Source organism: Phoca vitulina, unplaced genomic scaffold (genome assembly GCF_004348235.1).
Source record: "Phoca vitulina isolate PV1807 unplaced genomic scaffold, GSC_HSeal_1.0 scaffold1, whole genome shotgun sequence".
NCBI classification, from domain to species: domain Eukaryota; kingdom Metazoa; phylum Chordata; class Mammalia; order Carnivora; family Phocidae; genus Phoca; species Phoca vitulina.
Window position 1 is genome coordinate 70,822,193 of NW_022589704.1, and position 20,063 is coordinate 70,842,255.

Below are 20,063 nucleotides of genomic sequence, written 5' to 3' on the forward strand. Positions count from 1 at the left end.
TTTCAACACCTTAATGGCCAAAATACATTACTCTATCGAACTGTGTAGTACAATAACTGATCAGAACAATGGCCCTGAGTCATCAAGAAAAAGCCAAATTGTGTTAAGTGTGCTATGTCTGAACAGGCATATGTCTCAAAATTATTTTCATCCAAAACTATGAAAATAACTTTTAATGTTTAAAATTATTATAACCTCTCAGCTATTCAGGAAACCATTGCCATATAAAACAATTTCCTGAGGACTCCAGATAGCTGAGGTTTTCTGTTACAGTTTTTTTTCTGTGCAGAAATATGAACATATTTCCTTATCCACTTCAAATTAATTTTAAAACCCACCAAATAGAAAATATGCCTATCTTAAAGTAAACTGACAATAACTACTGGATGGTTATAAAACTACTAGATAAAGACTTTAAGATTGTGAAGCTCAAATTTGATAGCATGATCTTGATATTCAAAGCGTACTTCATGAAATATGTTTACTTAAAAAAAAGCCTTTAATTAACCACATTGTACAGCTAGAGAAAATGAGATTTAATGTTTCATTTAAATCATCTGAGTAATGGATTTCTTTATCTCAAATTTCAAGTGTTAAAAAAGAAATTTCAAATAAAGTGGACACGTGCATTTTTAATGTGTTAATGATTTATTCATTAAATAACTTTTATCGGTTAAAATCCACCCCATTTTCTAAATTTTCTACAATGATTGTGTTTTACTTTTAAAAATCAGAAAAAAAGATAAGACATTCCACAAAATCAGTTTTTTTGTAATTAAGTTTTGAGTTAAAATGACAATAACACTCAGTTATTTCAGACTTTTAACAGAGATTGAAGCGTAAAAGCTGACATACTCTTATGCACTTAAGAACTTTTGTGTATCTTCATGCTAATCTATACATTAAAAATGAAATTCGTATGTTAAATATAATGTTAACTGGAGGGAAATCTCTAATTGTCTACGTATATGTTACATATTGTTTTGTACTTTGTGAGACATGTAGCTCCATTTTCAAGTCTGAGATTATTTTCAAGTTGTAGTGGTGCTGTTGCATGACTTTGAGACCTGTTTTGCATGCACAGGCTAAAAAGAAAAAGAAGGAAGAAGCAGCAAATGCCAAATTATTGGAGGCCGAGAAACGAATAAAGGTTAGTTTAGATGAGAACATCACACAGTTTTTATTTTTGAAAAATAAAACATCACTGGTGTGATGTTACACCAGTATCAGTTATATGAAAAAAAATAGCTCTCCTCAAAATGATTATCTTAAAAAAATGTTTAGCACAGATACATGTGTATAATGTGTGCTTTTATTGTATGTATATCATATGTATATGTTTTTTTTAAATTTCATTATATGGGTTTTATGTGATGATTTGAGCTCTTTAAGTAGCAAACATCAAATCAGAAATGCAAACTATTGCATAATACCTGTATACAGTTTTGCTGAATCAGAATGATCTTCCCAAAGCTATTTTGTGTTGTTGATGTTTATGTTTCAAATTGTGTCCCAAATCTGATTCTCTACTTAGATTATAACTTTATCTTGGTTAATGTCCAGCAACTGTTTTAATTATTAAACAGTGAAGAGCCTACAGAAACAAAAACCTAACTTGAGCAAACTGTTAATTTGCCAGTAATAAAATTAGCCATTGTTAATTATTGTAATGTTTTGGTTTTGATTTTCTGTCATGAAGCATTAGAGTTGGACCCCCCAACCACACACACACATTCTACCCCTCACCTTCCACTTTTTCTCATAATTAATTACTGAAAGAGGACGGCTGAGTGATCCTACTGGTTTCGGAAACAGACACAATTATATCCTGTAAAGCCAGGGAACTGTTAGTTACCTTTTCTACAGTGACTCTCTTACTTTTTTCTTTAGATTTCTACCCCTTTTCATCGCTTCCCTTAATATCGTCTAGATTTTTATCTTTATAAGAATATTTAAATTGATGACATTTGTAGAATTGCTTGCATTAAGCCCTACCCCCTTGGGGTAGTGCCCTTGAATTATAGCTGAGCGTGAAAATCTTACGCTGATCTCAGCCTGTTGTTACTTTCATTCATAGATAGTGCACAGAAATGTATGGATGCTGTTAAGGTACAATATAGTATATTTGGGAATTTATGTTCAGAGTGGAGAGAGTTCTAATCAGCTGGATTTGAGGGTTCTATATAATGTATTAAAATAATTTTAAAGATACATGTATCAATTGTATCTGATATGCTCTGACCATTTAGCTAGTCAGTTCAGTGAATGTGCCATTGAAATATGCTATTAGGTTATTGAATTTTAAGTTTAAATGGCTACTGAATAAGATCCTTGCTTCTATCGTCTAATCTTTCTGTATTAAGTAGGAGCATATGAAATTGCCACTATGTAAGTAAAAAATGATCAAATATTTGCAATTCCATGTGGCTCGACCTAATGGAAGATTATAGAGTCTCAGAAAAGGAACTTTTAATACTTGTACTATGTTCTAAATCTTCTCTAAGAATTATATATTAAGAGTTTCTTATTTTTAAGGAAAAAGAAATGAGAAGACAACAAGCTGTTCTTCTGAAGCATCAGGTCTGTATACATATAGTTATACAATTGTTGAAATGTACATTTTATAATTTTTCTTAAATCTATTTGGGGGAAAATCTTCAAAATGTTTTCTTAAAAGTTTCCAAAGTAATTCCTGCTTAAGTTTTTCCTTCATCTTATGGTTTATTGCCTTGCTTTGGTATTGGTGTCTTTTGGGGGGTTAAAAATTGGTTTCATGACTCTGTGATTTCTGTTTCATAATGTTGTGCCAACTCTTTCTACCAGGAGTTGGAGAGGCATAGACTAGATATGGTATGGGTATGTTTATTTTTGTACATCTAACACCGCATTGTGATTTGGTTGTGATATGGTTGTCATAGCAATGCATACAGCGTAGCACTGGCTGCTGTCATATTACATACTGCTGCATGGCTTTACAGCACAGTGCATTGCATACATCTGCTTGTCTGTCCGTAAAGAAGTATGATACAGCTCCAAGATTGCTAATTGAATTTTGCAAGCCTTATATAAGGCTGCCGTCTAAAACTTTACATTACTGATGTCACGATGAAAGTTGGATCACTGTACAATTAGATACGATATTGACCCATATTCTCCCATCATTCTAGGTGCAAAACTGCCATTGAATACAATGGGAATTTTGAGTTAGGTTGATGAGAGAATATGAAATATATTCTGGTTTTATAGACAAAATTTTGGAAATAATTTTAGAAATATCCCTTTGGGGGGACCAAATACGTTTAAACAAAATGAACTCATTAGATATAACTGTGATTTTTTAATTTTAAAATAAAATGAGATGGTCAAAACTAGTGCCTACCTTATTTTCATACTGTGCCTTTTAGATTCCATTTATTAGCCCATGGTGCAGCTTTTATGGTCTTAAATAGCGCATCAAGTGGCAGACATCAGTAAATAGGAATATCCCATTTCATTGGTGTTGGTTTGTGAACCACGACTAGTTTAACTAAATTGGTATAAAAGCTCTAAAAAATATATATATTTCTAATTTGTTGGTGGCCTATTGAATTTACAAAACAATAGTGTGCTTGAAATAAAAATAACTTAATTCTAAAACCGTGAAGTGGAAGTGATTATAAATCAATTTCTACCTGATCTAAAAATTCAAGAACAATACAACCTTTAGCTTAATTGGCCTATAGTACATATTTGTGGTTTTTCTAATAGCAGATGTAAGGTAACTGACCTGTTCCAGCCAACCATTATGCTTTTTGTTCTGCCAGCTTTTGAAGGAGCATCACAACTGACCATAAGTAAATCTTGTATGCTTCTGTTTACACTGTCTCCATGTTCATTGCTTTACCTTTTTGCTTTTGATTGTTCTTGTATTTGCTTTCTAAACCTGAACTAAAACATGCACAGACTGGCCATTTTTGTCTTATATTTAGTATTTACTGTGACTTGTCTATAAATGCTAAACATGCTATACTGAGTTTTGTTTTGTTTTGTTTTGTTTTTCCATTTCAAAATCGAACTATAATTATAGTTATTTTCCTAATTTTATCTGGCCTAATAGGAACGAGAGAGAAGGAGACAACATATGATGCTTATGAAAGCCATGGAAGCTCGTAAAAAAGCAGAAGTAAGTGCATGTTTCTAGAAAAAATATTAGTATTTTTTCCTAAAGCATTGGTTTTTCTAAATATAAATTTTTCATAGTATAGGTTTGTCATGGCTCACTGGCTTTCACAAGCAAGCCAAATATTAAAAGTAATAACTGTTAGAACATAAAAGAATGTAGGAAGGATTCCAATCTATGTGTTAATTTTCTTGGCTGAGATTTTAATTATCTTTTTTTAATGTAGTGAATGGTATTTGCTTGGATAAAAGTTTAATATTACAGCATGCCTAAACAAGTCCTGTGTGTCCTAACTGAAATACCAGTCAGTCCAACCATGGACTTCTGCCTTCAGAATTATTCTTTACTGTTCTATTTGTAAAATTGGGCTTAAGTACTTTCCTTAAAATAGACTTTTAACAGATAATTCAGAATAAGGAAATTACTGAAATAAGTCAAAATGAGCTTATTTGGAATGTAATAGAAAGCAATTAAAGGTTAAAATATATATTACAAAGGAATGCATTGTGTATTAAATAAAACCAGTTGAATAGAAGTATGGCCATGATATCCAGGGCATTGGAGTGTGAGAGACTCAGAATTCCCATACTGACTCTGAACCAACTTGCTTTACCTCTTGAGGCTCAATTGCTTCTTTCTTCCTTTCTTCCTTCCTTCTTTCCTTTCTTCCTTCCTTCTTCCTTCCCTCCTCTCCTTCTGTTTTTTTGTTTCAGATTTTTATTTAAATTCTCATTAGTTAAAGGTTATTTCTTCTTTTAAATTGAGATAATGATACTTACCTCCTTGGATTATAAGATTATCAACTGAGATAAACATTTAATAAATGAGAATTAATAAAAATAACAGTTCGGTCTGGAAGTTGGAGAGGCCTGTATTTCAGTATTTTGGCCTCAGCTCTGGCTTAAACTATCATTATAGATTTCTAATATAGAGAGACAAAAGTATATTGCTTAGGAACCTGGACATAAAAAAAAAAAAGTAATCTGAACACTGTAACCCAGTTACCTGGATTTGAATTCTGGTTTCAGTGCTTTCCAGCTGTATGACCTTAGGCAAGTTATTTCACCTGTCTGTGATTCAAATTTTTCATCCATAAAATAGAGATGATACCAGTTCCTATTTCATTTTGTAGTGATGATTAACTGGGTATATATCTGTATGAGTGCATGTGTGAAGTTTCTGGAACAAAGCGTAGCGCCACCCAGTGCTTATAGTTCCTTATCACTCTGCATGTGTTTGCTGTGTAGAGTGGGCCTAGCAAGATGCATAGCCAGGTTGGGAACTACTAACATAGATTACCTCTAAAGCTACTTCTAGCAATCACTTCTTGTGACTCTCCTAAATTTCATGGAAGTTTTGCCTTAACATTTTTCTTACTGTCTTTTCTTCCAAACCTGTTAATTATCCAGGCCCACTGACAGCCTCTACACCTAACATAACAGAGAGTCTATGTGTGGATTTATAACCATAATCTCTGAAAAATGACAAGCAGAGAAAGAAATGCAACAGATTCTGAGAACTGGAGTGGCTGTTATCTCTGTTCCCTTCTAAAAGCAGTATGGCAGTGGGAGAGGTAGGAAAGGGGATTAATTAAAAGCTCAACCTAATTTCCTCCAATATGGAGCAATGGAAACTGAAGGAACAACTCAGGAAAAATACCTAGAAAATCCCTCAAGAGACAAGTTCCTTTCTACCAAGTATACTTCTTTCCAGAGGACTAAAAAAAAGCCAGGGCATGCCATTCTGATTTTTCCTGATGGGGAGAAAAGCTAAAGAAAGGCACAATAATGACAATAACCCAGAGCATATCTCCAGATATACTAGAATTTAGTAGAAGGGGAGAACCCAAGAGTAAGAGTAAGATCATCAAAGAGAGTAAATGCCCAGATTTAATTAAAATTAAAATTAAAAGGTGCCCAAAGCCCCAAAGGCATGACCTCTTCCATTGGTTTTTCATATTTCCAATTGCCTAGGAGGAGAGTAGGAAAAGCTGCTGAAGAGAGGTGGGCAAGATCTGGTTTGAGTGAAAGATAGCAGCCACAGGATAAATGAAGATAATTAAAATTAAACCTTCTAAGAAGCCACAAAAGACCAAGAGCACCTTTCATGGGAAAAAAGATTTACCTTTGACTAGATAAAGCAAACCAGGTACATCAGTTCCAATAAAACTTGGAAAGGGATATGAGAAACCAAGTACAGCTCTCCCTCTCCTAGCTCATTCATCCTCAGAAAAAAGAAACATGAGTAACCTACACAGTATTCAGCCTTCTATCTGAAGTACTTCAAAAAATAAAAATTAGGTATCAGATAAAGTGAGAAGGAACTAAAAACGAAAGCACCTATATTGAGGCAATACACATTCCTGATTGGGCTGCCCACATCAAGCATTAAGTAATTAGAAAAGGAATGTCAAGGGCGCCTGGGTGGCTCAGTTGGTTAAGCGACTGCCTTTGGCTCAGGTCAAGATCCTGGAGTCCCGGGATCGAGTCCCGCATCAGGCTCCCTGCTCAGCAAGGGGTCTGCTTCTGCCTCTGACCCTCTTCCCTCTCATGCTCTCTGTCTCTCATTCTCTCTTTCTCAAATAAATAAATAAAATCTAAAAAAAAAAAAAGAGGAAAGGAATGTCAAGGCAACCATGCCAAAATATTAAACAAACAAAAAAAAAAGAGAAAAATGTGTGTGTGTGTGTGTGTGTGTGTGTGTATAAAGTAATAACATAAAGCATAATAATTGAACCTCCCTTTCCTTGTTTTCATTCTTGTTTTCCTCAGCACTCCCTATGTGTTCTCCACAGAGCAGCCAGAGTGATCTTTTCAGAAAGTAAACCAGGTTACATCTTAACACTATCCATTGGCTTCTCCTTGCAATTGTAATAAAGTCCAAATTCCTCACCATGACAAAGCAGTCCCACATGCTCTGACCTCCACCTGTCACTCCAACTTTACCTCATACAATTTGTCTCTTAAAAGAGTACTATATTCCGGTCATTTTTGTTTTTTTATTATCCTAAACAGAGGGTCTTTACCATTGCTGTTCTTCCACCAAATATTTGAGTGGTTCTTATTTGTTGTTTAGTTATAGATCAAATGTTAACTTGTCAAAGAGGCCTTCCCAGAACACCTAATTTTGCCTTTTTTTATACCCCACCTCTGGAACTCCATTCCTTTATCTTATTTATTTTACAGTTGTTTATGGTCTGCTTCCTCCCAGGATGTAAGATCTTTGAGGACAGGACTCTTGTCTGTCTTGTCTACCACTATAGACCCAGGTATATAGTTGGAGCTTAGAAAATTGTAGTTGAATGAATGAATGAATGAATGAGTTAAAATGAAAATGGCAGTTAAACCAATTGGTGATAAAAATATCATTAAAGAATGAACACATTTGGGGCGCCTGGGTGGCTCAGTCGTTAAGCGTCTGCCCTCGGCTCAGGTCATGGTCCCTAGGTCCTGGGATCCAGCCCCCTCCATCGGGCTCCCTGCTCAGCGGGAAGCCTGCTTCTCCCTCTCCCACTCCCCCTGCTTGTGTTCCCCCTCTCGCTGTGTCTCTCTCTGTCAAATAAAATCTTAAAAAAAAAAAAAAGAATGAATACATTATTATGTTTTCTATCTATATAATTTTCTTTATGTAATAATAAAATATTTTACTCTAGATGGTTTTCTTAAAGTTAGACATTCAAGGAACTATTATTTAAAATGACATATGTCATAAGCAATCCTTTATTGGAATGTTTAAGAGAACCCCACGGGTAAAACTGAGCTCTTAAAATGTTGTTATCCTCTGATAACTATAGACTTGTGAACAAGACTAGATAATTTTACCAGTTATTCTGATTTTAAATTGTGTTCCTCTCTTGAATGGTACCTATAGATCTGTGATCAACTAAGATTTTATTTTTTTTAACTTCTTAAACTACTATTTTGTGCACAGCATTAGATTAGATACTTCAGGAAAAACAAAAATAATAATAATGATTTTTTTTATCATATCGGAGAGATAAAAATTTACAGTATAAACAGTTAGGGAGTAATTAGGCATGTGTTTTTACTGGCAATCCAAACTTTCACCAAATCTTTGTATCAACGTGCCACCTCTATGAATATTAACAAAATATTGCTATATGTATTTGTCCATTTCCTTATTATTACTTAACATGTAAAAGATGTAACTATTGTAATGGGCATATCTTGGCTTCATATTCTATGTCCTATTACCTATAATTTTTTTTCTGTTATTAACTATTAAGAAAACAAACTTTATTGTAAAGTTAAAGCCATATGATACCTAGGCAGGACCAACTAAAAATTCTGAACTTGCCTATATGTAACCCTTGATTCTAACTTTCAGTACCTTCAACATTTAATTATTAGATTGTGAAGAAAGAAAAATAGAGAAGGTAAACAAAAATACTATGAATAATATTTAAAGAACTAATGAGGTTAAAAAAATAAGTAGCTTTCACCTTGTTAACTAAAAATTTCCTTTAATATCTGAAATTATTCCAAGAACCTCCCCATATCTATCAAAGTAAGATGGTAATACAAACACCACTTTTATGTTACTCTGTGTACACTACACTGATCTTTCTGATTTAGTATTAACTCAATAAATTTTTACTAAAATAATCCCAATTTCTGTATTTTTTCTGTTATATAAATCTATAATTAGTGGGGCGGCACCTGGTTGGTTCAGTTGGTTAAGCATCTGCCTTCAGCTCAGGTCATGATCCCAGGGTCCTGGGATTGCGGGGGGGGGGGGGGGGGGGGGGGGGGGGGGGGGGGCGGGGGGGGGGGGGGGGGGCGGTGTGTGCATCAGATTCCCTACTCAGCAGGGAGTCTCCTTCTTCCTTTCCCTCTGCCCCTCCCCCCTGCTCATGCTCTCTCCCCCACCCCATAAATGAATAAAAATCTTTAAAAAAACCCTATAATTAGTAAGAATATTCAGACTTACATAAATTGCCTTGTTATTTCTCTTATTAATTTTAAAGGATCATTACTATATCATCGTAGTTCATAAATATTTTTGTAAGAAAATGTCAGAAAGAATAGTTAGTCTCATGAATAAAAAAGGCTTATTTCCTAGTATAATTCAAATATAATATGAGACACATCTGCTTTCATTATTACTAAGCACTAGAAACAGGTTGGTTAAAGCAATGTGACAAAGTAGTTCAAAATCTCCTCTTTCATTTATAAGAACTGTAAACGACACCAGTCACAAATTTATAATCACTATACTCTTATTAACTGAATAATCAACCGTAGTAATCGTCAGAGTCTTTTATGTCTCCCTCCAAGGATCAATAAACTACAAAAGGTTGTTAAATATACAGCTATCACAGAATGACTCTGTCAGCACTTTAGGAGACAAAACCACAAAATAGAAGAGAGTAGTTCAGGTTTCAGAAGTCATCTAATAAACAATTTGAAAGCAGAAAAAATATGTAACCCCTCCCCATCCATGATTCAAGTCATGAGACTATTTTATAATCCTATATTTATGTTAATCATTAGTTAGTGAAAAATGAAAATAAGTAGAATTGTGCACGTAGATGGTTTTTAAGCAAACCCATTGTTCAGTTGAAGACATAGTAAATATACTTCTGTGGCATCCCTGTAATGTTGTATTTATACAGTGTACTTATAATGTACTTTAATTTTAAAGTTAAATACTCTAAAAACATATAAAATGATTTTTTTTTTTTTTTTTTTTTTTTTTTAAATTTTATTTATTTATTTGACAGAGAGATAGAGAACACAAGTAGGCAGAGAGAGAGGGAGAAGCAGGCTCCCCGCAGAGCAGGGAGCCCGATGCGGGACTCGATCCCAGGACTCTGGGATCATGACCTGAGCCGAAGGCAGCCGCTCAACCGACTGAGCCACCCAGGCGCCCCTAAAATGATTTTATATTAACTATATGATAAAATGTTAAATGTTCCATAAACAAAGTCAATTTTTGAAAGATTATTATCAATTTAATTTAGGTATATTGAAATCTCTGATTATCTGACTCAAGAATGATTAACAATATTAATTTTAATTTAGGAGACATTTATAGCAGCTATTCTACACAGTATTAGATACATAATCTAAAGTAAGTACAGACTTCTATAATACTTTGGGAGATTTTAAGAAAATACAATAACTGGGAGGTTTTATTCTTTTTAAATATTATACCTATAAAATAAAATTTTTATTAAAATATAAAATGTAGGGGTGCCTGGGTGGCTCAGTCATTAAGCGTCTGCCTTCAGCTCAGGTCATGATCCCAGGGTCCTAGGATCGAGCCCAGCATCAGGCTCCCTGCTCGGCGGGAAGCCTGCTTCTCCCTCTCCCACTCCCCCCACTTGTGTTCCCTCTCTTCCTGTGTCTCTCTCTGTCAAATAAATAAATAAAATCTTTAAAAATAAATAAATAAAATGTAAAGGTCTCTCTCTTCATCACGTGATTCATAATTTTTTCATTTGTTTAAACTTAATTTTCATAATATTTTAAATGTAAAAATAGTCCCTTTAAAAAAAATTACCCTGATTGTTCTATGCATATTCAGTGTTACCATAAAACAGTATTACTTTTAATCTTTGTATATGTCTTCTATGAATGACTTGTATTATTAATCTTATTTATACTTGTATTCTTCCTGCACTCTGAGGTAAACCTGTGTCTCTTAAATTATATTTATGTCTTTGAAATTTAAGTACAAGTTGCTGTCAAAAGAAATGTATTCTCCTAATTATGCCCAGAACAAAGACCTAAGAGACGCAGTAGAATCATAAAAAGCAAAAAAAGTAAGGCATCTTTGCAACATTGTCTCTTAAAAATGTCTTGTTTTGCAGTCTGATAAGTTGTAAAAGTTTACAATAACAGGTCATTCTACCACATTCACTGTTTGGTTTTTAAACTTCTATGATTCTAAAATAGAATAAATTTATTTCATACATTTATTATTATGCTATAGATTTCTGGAAATACTGTCATTTATGCCTTGAGAGCCCCTAAAGTAATCTTTTTGTGTGAGTAAAAAACTGGTTTTGAAAATTTCACCCTCTGTATTTTGGGCTGTTTAGGATAATCTAAATTTAATGCATTTGCTATCAAAAGGTGTTTCAACTTTGAAATGAAATTTAAATGACTTCTTAACTAAAATATTAGTCATATTTTGATATGGAAAATTCCATTACTCTGATTAAGATGATTAAAAAGATATTTTATTATAAATGACTTATATTCCAAGAATTCATTTACTTCAAGAATTTCTACATCTAGAAAACTGGAGAATATGAGGTTATGAAGGCCAAAAAAATTAAGAGGAGACATACTAAATGCTTGTCATTTTTGACAGTCAATCTAAAATATAGTCAGGAGCTATATTTTGTAGTCATTTGTAGGCAATCTAAGTTATTGCCCTGAAATTTAACCATTGTTAATGTAAAATATGTTTTAACATTCCTTTCATATTATGATAGGTTTCATAAGTCTTCTCTGGTACATCAAAGGTTTGTTGTGAATTGACCTTACAAAACGAGAAAGTTCCATTGTGAAATCCTAGTATTTGACATAACAACAAAACATAATATTATAGGGGTGCCTGGGTGGCTCAGTCGGTTGGGCTTCCACTCTTGGTTTCAGCTCAGGTCGTGATCTCCAGTTCATGGAATTGAACCCTGCCTTGGCTCCACACTGTGCTTGGAGTCTGCTCTCTCCCTCTCCTCTTGCCCCTCCCCCAACTTGTGCATGTGCACACATGCACTCTTTCTTTCTAAATTAATTAATTAATTAAATCTTAAAAAAACCATGCTATTACAGAAATTAAGTGTAGGATCAAGCATGGTAACTTAATTTGTCAAGGAAAGGCCTAGGTGTGGGGTGCCTGGGTGGCTCAGATGGTTAAGCATCCGCCTTGGGCTCAGGTCATGATCTCCAGGTCCTGGGATCAAGCCCCATGTCGAGCTCCCAGCTCAGCAGGGAGTCTGCTTCTCCCTCTCCCTCTGCCTCTCCCTCTGCTTGTGCACTCTCTGTCTCTCTCCCTTTCAAATGAATAAATAAAATCTTAAAAAAAAAAAGGCTTAGGTGAAAAGTTGGTAAATATTGCTCTTTCAAACAGTATACCAAATCTAGAAGAGAGAATACTACACAGTTTAAACATCTTCAAATTTGGCCTAAAATAGTACTGCCACTTTAAACTTTAGTTTCTGGAAAAAATTACCAGATAATAAGTCTATTTAATTTTGATATGGGGACGGTGTATTTGCAAACACATCAAATCATAGTGTATGCAGTTAAAATGATTAAGAGCTTAATAATGCTGGAGTAGATGTGAGAAATATATCTTAGATATTTTTAAATTCCCAAATATAACTTGAATATTATTAATAAATGTATTAAACTCTGCTTTTGGCTACAAGGTTTGTGTATAATTGAAAATAGAAGACATCAATTATGTCCACAGAATAAAAAAAAAAGTTGAGAAAAAAACCAGCTATTGAATATGTTTAATGACTAGTACAAATGTTAATCTATCGTTATTTATATGGCATTTGTGGAATTAATCATTCAGCCAATGAATGAATGCTTAAATAATTTTTATATATGCACACCAAATATTTCTGTTAAAGACATATGACAACTATTGTAGTTGGAAATAAGAACAACATTGAGACCAGTGGGAGAGGAAAGTTGAACTGATACAGGCTTGATAGGGAGAAAAATAAAATCGTTAAAAACTTCCTTGAAGTGTCTGGCAAATTGTACTGCTGGGAATTGAATAGGTCCATAAAGAAACAGGTGAGTAAGTTTGTTCCTCTGACCTCTAGAAGCTTACACTAAAGTGGAAGAGATCAACTTTAGACAAATAATTGTCCCACAGTGCAATAAATAATATAATAAGTTATGTGGAAGCTCAAAAGAAAAAAGAGAAATATTTAAAATGCCTCAAGCACTTACGAGAAGAATAAAAGCAGCCTTTATTTCTGGGCTAAGGAAGAGAGGTTCTGCATTCCAGGCAGAGGAAATGGCGTATACAAAGGTACAGTGTTGTAACTCAGTATGACCTATGGGCAGAGAGGAGGAAGGTGCAAAGAGGGGGTTAATCAGTTTTCACCTTGTGTATGCCCCTGTCTTGGCTTTGTTGCTTTTCTCCTTCTCCCCTGTCTCCTCCTCTTGTCTGTACTCCTCGTCTTCCTCCCCATCCTCCTCCTTGTCCTTTTTCATCATCTTCATCATGAGGCAATGCCTCAAACTGGTTACACTGTCTTCTCAACACAGGTGTATCACACAATATAACTAGAGCATGGGAAATTCACTGAGAATCATGACATAGGAGACCAAAACTTGTGTGGGGCTAGATTGTGACTGTCTTTATATACCATTTTAAATATTAGTTGATTGTTGAGGGGACCCAGAAGCTCTAGTTCTTTGAGAGTTATCTTGTCTTATACAATTCATTAAAGTTCATTAAATAAATGAGTAAATTCACCAAATTTACTACATTTAGAGACTTCGTGTTTCCTTTGAGGTATCCCTAATACTTCAAGACAAGAATGGATGCTTGTCTTTAAGTAATAAAGGTCCTACAAATTTCTAAGATTTCTTGGAAATCTTCATTTTATCCTAAAAATTGATGTCATTTTACTCTCCATGCCATACTATAACCATGCTTTTAACTGGAAAAAATATTGCCTATCACTAGCTAAAAATGGTATCCAAGAATATAAGCCATATTTACCCCATGATGTTAAATGTACTCTGACTCATTGTCTGCATATCCTTGAAGTATTATGTACCCCCAGATTGCCATAAAAGTGAAGTTGGCACAGTGAAGAGAGCATTAATGTCACACATGTCCTTTCTCTCTTTTTGAAAAGAAATGGTAACCATTTTCAGCAGTTTTTAGTGACTAGTAGTCTCAATTATCATTTTTGTAATTATTATTATGAACATCATTAAGAATTCTGGGTTAGTCCTATATGGTAGAAAAATTTACACCAGCTACTTTGAAATCTATAAGAGACATTTGTTTTTTTCTGTTGGTGATTGTAATTCATTATTCTGGTAAGTGACCAAAATGTTTTCTCTTCCTTGGAAGAATTCTTAGAGCAAAATTCATGTGTTTATAAACTGAAAATCCAATTCTGGGGAAAAAATGTTCTACCAATGATAATTTGATTTGAAAATCTATACTGCATTGTGGGAATGTTGCATGTTAATTGTGTATATTTTATGTCATTAGACCCTCAGAAACTGCTTTTAGTTTATGATTGATAAGATTAATTGTAGCACTTTTTGGGTGTCAATAATCTCACAATATAGCTTCTGAATCATTTTCCTCCCAAATGTCTGTGTGAATCAGTAACCCAGAAATTTAGAGGTTGTATAAAAATGAGAAGTGACTTGAGAATATCATATAAAAAGGCTCTCATGACCTGATCTCTAGCTTTGTATCATAATATTCAGCAACTGTTCAACCTGCAACCTACACTCCACTCTTGACACTAGTAGCAATTTCTCAGATACACTGTGCTTTCTCTACGCTGCCTGGAATATCCTCTCCTCTGTGTCTCCCCTGTGGCATGCCCTCCCACAGCAGTCAGTATGCTCTTTTTGCCATGGTAATTGAAACAGAGATAGCTAGAAAATGGGCAAAAATGCTAATATATACAGGAAGCAATAAGTGCAATGTTAAAATTATAGGTTGGAGCTATGAGAATTAAGAGAAATTGGTACTAAGGAGGAGGTGGTAGTGCTTAAATAAGATTAAGATCCACTAGATGGGAGTAATGACCTTCCTGCTTGGAGTGCACCAATATAAGGAGGTGAGGAAATAAGATGTTCATCAGGAATAGCAAATAGGTTGACTAAATCTACATAGAATACAAAAATGGGAGGTAAGATTGAAAAAAAAGAGTTTTGAATTCAGAAGTAAGGAGTTGGACTTTATTTAGATAAAAATAAAGAAAATTGAAAGATTTTTAATCAATGAAGAGACATGACCAGCTTTATAAAAGTAAACCCATCATTAATGTGTCAAATGTGTGAGGTAATAGGTTAGAACTGCCTAATGATTCCACTGTTAATTCTCATCTAAGTTAGAATTGTATTTGAGGTCTGGCAATAAAGTCCTGACACTACTATTAACTGTAGAGAATCTCTTGACTTCTTCTTCCAGCAGAGTGTTGTCCCCTACAACAGGGAGACAGGACAATTATTTCCATATTGCTGCCATTACTGAAAATATTTTTTTAATGCTTTTGGAATTACCTTCAGAATCCATTTTACATTCTCTTAAATGTTGTTTATGGTGGCAAATAATATTTTGGTTTCGTCACAGGTGCTATCTTAAGACTAGTTAATTGGAAGAACTGCTTTTGCAAATTCAAGCATGTTGCTTCCACATTCATGCTGTAAATCCTCCCTTGCTTCCTGGAGCTACACAAAAATTTGTGTTAATACTAGCTAACTGTATTTTATAAATATTTAATTACCCATGTGCCTTTTATATATCTGCTTTTATTAATAAGTATTTTATTCTCATTGTAACCTGGGGAAGGATTGAATAAATTTTGAATAATAGAATAATCTGAGTTGAATCTGATATTGAAAATACAAATACACACACACAGTCATAAGATTATTTTAAAACTCAAAGGGTGAAAATAAGTCATTGTTTCTATGTAGTTCCAAGTCTATTCCTAAATCTCCTAAGATAATTCTGTTCATGGAAATAATAACCCTTTGATAACTTTTTAAATTTTTAACTGGAGAGTTTTCAAACACATACAGTGACTAAAGAGTCTGTTGGACTTGGTTTTCTTTTTAAGGAAAAAGAACGGTTGAAGCAAGAAAAACGTGATGAGAAAAGATTAAATAAAGAACGTAAACTAGAGCAACGAAGATTGGAATTGGAAATGGCAAAGGAACTAAAGAAGCCTAATGAAGATATGTGCTTAGCAGACCAAAAGGTAATTTATCATGTGAAACATTTCTTTAATAAGTTTAATTTTTCCTGTGTCTCACCTGATTCCTTTGCCAGAGTTGCCATTATGAAAGCCTCTTATTTTTAACCAGAGCAGTGGGTTTCCAAGTCAAGGTCTAGCTGCCTTTCCTGGATGGCCACCAATAAACCTCTCCAGAGCTCCTATGCCAATAATGACACTTCTTAATACCTAAGTGGAGCATGTAAACCTTTTTAAATTGAAGTAGAAATACTGAGGAACTCTGCAAAGATGAATTAGAGAAATGGATAGGATTTCTATATGTCATTTGGTTCCTCCCAGGCATTTAGGTACGGAAAGCTGCAACTCCTCACCGCACGCCCGTAGATATTTAAATAAGTGAAGGTTTATAATCTACAACCTCCTTCAATGCTTTAGTGAGTGTAGCTAACTTTTATTGAGTATGTTTACTACATGCCAGGCACTATGCTAGGTGCTTCAGATGAATTCTCTCGTTTAATCCTCACCGTAGTCCTGGGGAACTGGTATTTATGCCCATTTACAGATGGGAAAACTGAGACACAAAGAGGTTAAGGATCTTGCCCAAGATTACACTGCTAATAAGTGGCAATTTGGATTCAATCTCCAGTTTGTTAAATTCCAGAGTCCATACTGCTTATCATCTTGAAAGCCAAGAAGTATATCCAACCAAAGTACTTCATATGTGTTTTCTCTTCCATCATACTTCACAGACATGTAATGTGGCTAAAATATATAAAAGTAGGAATTTGGAAAGAGCCAAATAATATTGGTATCTGGCATGATTTCATATACTTATGAGTAGAAATCTATTATGTTTGACTCTAAGAAGATGGTATTTCTCAAAAATTATATTAATGGTGCATATCATCTCTATGATACTGTATCAATAATATATTATTATACTCGATCAATAGCATCTATATTTATTTATAAGTCATATTAATCTGATATACAAATAATGATCGTCTCTTAATCTGTGTAAGCTCTCTTCTAAAGTATTTAAAGCAAACTTTTAATACTCCAGTGAGGATTTAATTATATTAATATTCTATTTAGTTACTTAGCATAAATGCCTTTAAATAAAAATGAAATTATACATGCTAGTTTTAGTCAATTGGATGTTTAAAATTTCCTAAGCCCAGAATAGGCATATATGTTAGTTAACACATTTAATAAGCCTCATAGTGAGCAAATATTTTTTAATCATAAATGAGCTTTATCTCCTTGCATCTTTTATTTTTATTTAAATCCATATGCATTGTATCAAACATATGTTGATTTTAAGCCTTATTTTTGTTAGCTTTGTTAAATACATTTTTAGAGTCATATGGAAATGTATGCATATGATAGGGTTCAGGAAAAGTCTCTGAATTAAATGGTTTTCAAAAGGAACATAAAAGATTTGTATGGTATCAGCTATTATCCATAGTTCTGTGTTTCCATACAATATTAGTAGAAAAAGTATTTGATTAGTTATTTCAGTAAATGAAGGGTAGGGGAACATTTTTGAACAAGACAAATTCAGAGAAATAGAAATACTTACAAGTCACATTTTTTTCTACTCAAAGTTTAAGATATAATTATTGAATCCCATTCATGTAGAATAATATTTTTAATTTAGATTACCTATTTACTTAATTTTTAAAATGTTTATGACAACTAGTACTACAGTTTATCAAAATGTTAATACGTAAACATATTTGAGAAGGCGCAAAAGAGACAGCTTTCTAATCTTTTTATTGAAACTCAGTATTAATGTTTCGCTACATATAGGAAACCTAAAGATTGTTAGTCGCAGTATAACTGGGTTCTTGATAGGGTCATGGGTTCTGATCATGTTGACCTAGTAATTTGTCCACATTCATTAGCCAAAAATGCCACCATGCCCAACCAAACAGCCCACAGATGCACACTGTTAGTTTCTGAGCTCCCAAAGTAGCATGAGATATAAATTGGTCTCCATCATTAGAAGAAATCAGTACTCCACTAAAGTACGTCCATAGGAAGGTACTTTTGAAATGTTTCTTATGTTATCTAATTTTTGCTCCAGCCATATAAACCAATGTTTATCAATATGTAAGTTAGTTAAAATTAGTGTTCTCTTTTGCAGAAATCTAAGTTCATGTTGGGTTCAACCAAAATTTACTGTTGGTGACTTGCATTCAAGAGCCTATCTATACTTAATACCATGGGGTTGTGGTATTGTGTGCCCCTGGGGGATTTACAATCCAGAGGGAAAATCACTGGTATGATGCAGGAAAAAGAAAGACAGCAACTTCTTTTACTTCAGAAGATATAAAACCATGGCTTTAAAATGATTTGTTTATTATTTTGTTTTATGTGCAGCCTTTGCCAGAGTTGCCTCGTATTCCAGGACTTGTTCTCTCTGGAAGTACATTTTCAGACTGTCTCATGGTGGTGCAGTTCTTACGAAACTTTGGTAAAGTTTTGGGCTTTGATGTGAATATTGATGTTCCAAACCTGAGTGTTCTTCAAGAGGGATTGCTAAATATAGGGGACAGCATGGGTGAAGTACAAGACTTGCTTGTGAGGCTCCTCTCAGCTGCTGTATGTGATCCAGGTCTAATTACAGGATACAAGGTAAAAAAAAACAAAATATAAGTTTTTTTTTTTAATTTGTACTATTGGTGCATTGTTAGCTGGCTTTAGCATATTAGCAGAAGATTGTATTGATTGATCCAGTTTTTTTCTACACATCTCACAAAGTTAAATGTAGATCTGCTTCAGGTTAAATTGGTACAAACCTAGAAAAACCTGGTTCATAAAGCCTAAGAATATAGATAATTCCCAAATTATTCTTTTCCTCTAGCTGTCAACAAAAAACAAGCTGATTTAAAGAAATACCCATGTGATATGAGACAAAACAGAATTCATAATTCATAAAGCAGTTAGAACTTATGTGTGCCTTCTGAAATTATACTGTGTTCTCTCTGAATCACTGTGAATAACGAGGCTGATCAAAGCACCTATAGACCAGCACATGAAGACTCTTAATGTGGATACCCAATAAGTTCAAATTTATCTTAATTTCAACTAAGGTACACATTTTGGTCAGCCTTGCTATAGATAATATTGTAGAGTGAGAAGCTTCCAGATGCATCTGTTAATTTCTCCTCCATCTCCCTGTTCATTTATTATTGCAGGCAATAGAACCCATGACACCAGACAGCCAGAACACAATAGTAGTGCTCTTGAACCTACCCCTCACTACTACTGATAGAATGTCTAGATAAAGCCTGGAAAAGCTTAGGATAGTCTCTATAGTCAAAGAAGGTGTGATAGACTATTTCTACCCATGAGTTTACATACTATTCTCCCTGCCTAACTTTTTTTTTTATTATGTTATGTTAATCACCATACATTACATCATTAGTTTTTGATGTGGTGTTCCATGATTCATTGTTTGCGTATAACACCCAGTGCTCCATTCAATACATGCCGCCTTTAATACCCATCACCAGGCTAACCCATCCCCCTTCCCCCCTCCCCTCTAGAACCCTCAGTTTGTTTCTCAGAGTCCATCGTCTCTCATGGTTCGTTTCCCCCTCTGATTTCCCCCCCTTCATTTTTCCCTTCCTGATACCTTCTTTTTATTTTTTTTAACATATAATGTATTATTTGTTTCAGAGGTACAGGTCTGTGATTCAACAGTCTTACACAATTCACAGCGCTCACCATAGCACATACCCTCCCCAATGTCCATCACCCAGCCACCCCCTCCCTCCCCCCCCCCACCACTCCAGCAACCCTCAGTTTATTTCCTGAGATTAACTTTTAACCTAGGGCTTGAAGAAGGACTAGAAGGATTACAAGTACTTAAATATTTGGCTATCAATTGCCTATTTTTAATCTCCACTTCATCAAAAATATGAATAAAGTCCTTGTCAGTAACATCTAGATCATGTAATATCC

The 20,063-nt window shown here is 34.2% G+C and overlaps 1 protein-coding gene across 19 annotated transcripts in view; it reads left to right on the forward strand.

Annotated features, from left to right (window-relative positions):
* BAZ2B (bromodomain adjacent to zinc finger domain 2B) overlaps positions 1 to 20,063 on the forward strand; it is a 381,204-nt gene that overhangs the window by 314,876 nt on the left and 46,265 nt on the right. For 14 of the 19 annotated variants that reach the window (XM_032409746.1, XM_032409845.1, XM_032409807.1 and 11 more), the window contains 6 exons: positions 1,085 to 1,150; positions 2,536 to 2,580; positions 2,824 to 2,856; positions 4,097 to 4,162; positions 15,975 to 16,115; positions 18,477 to 18,731. In XM_032409746.1, the coding sequence (XP_032265637.1) occupies positions 1,085 to 1,150; positions 2,536 to 2,580; positions 2,824 to 2,856; positions 4,097 to 4,162; positions 15,975 to 16,115; positions 18,477 to 18,731 (606 nt within the window). The remainder of the gene's footprint in view (positions 1 to 1,084; positions 1,151 to 2,535; positions 2,581 to 2,823; positions 2,857 to 4,096; positions 4,163 to 15,974; positions 16,116 to 18,476; positions 18,732 to 20,063) is intronic. The other 5 variants (XM_032409773.1, XM_032409816.1, XM_032409865.1 and 2 more) reach the window with 3 other exon arrangements.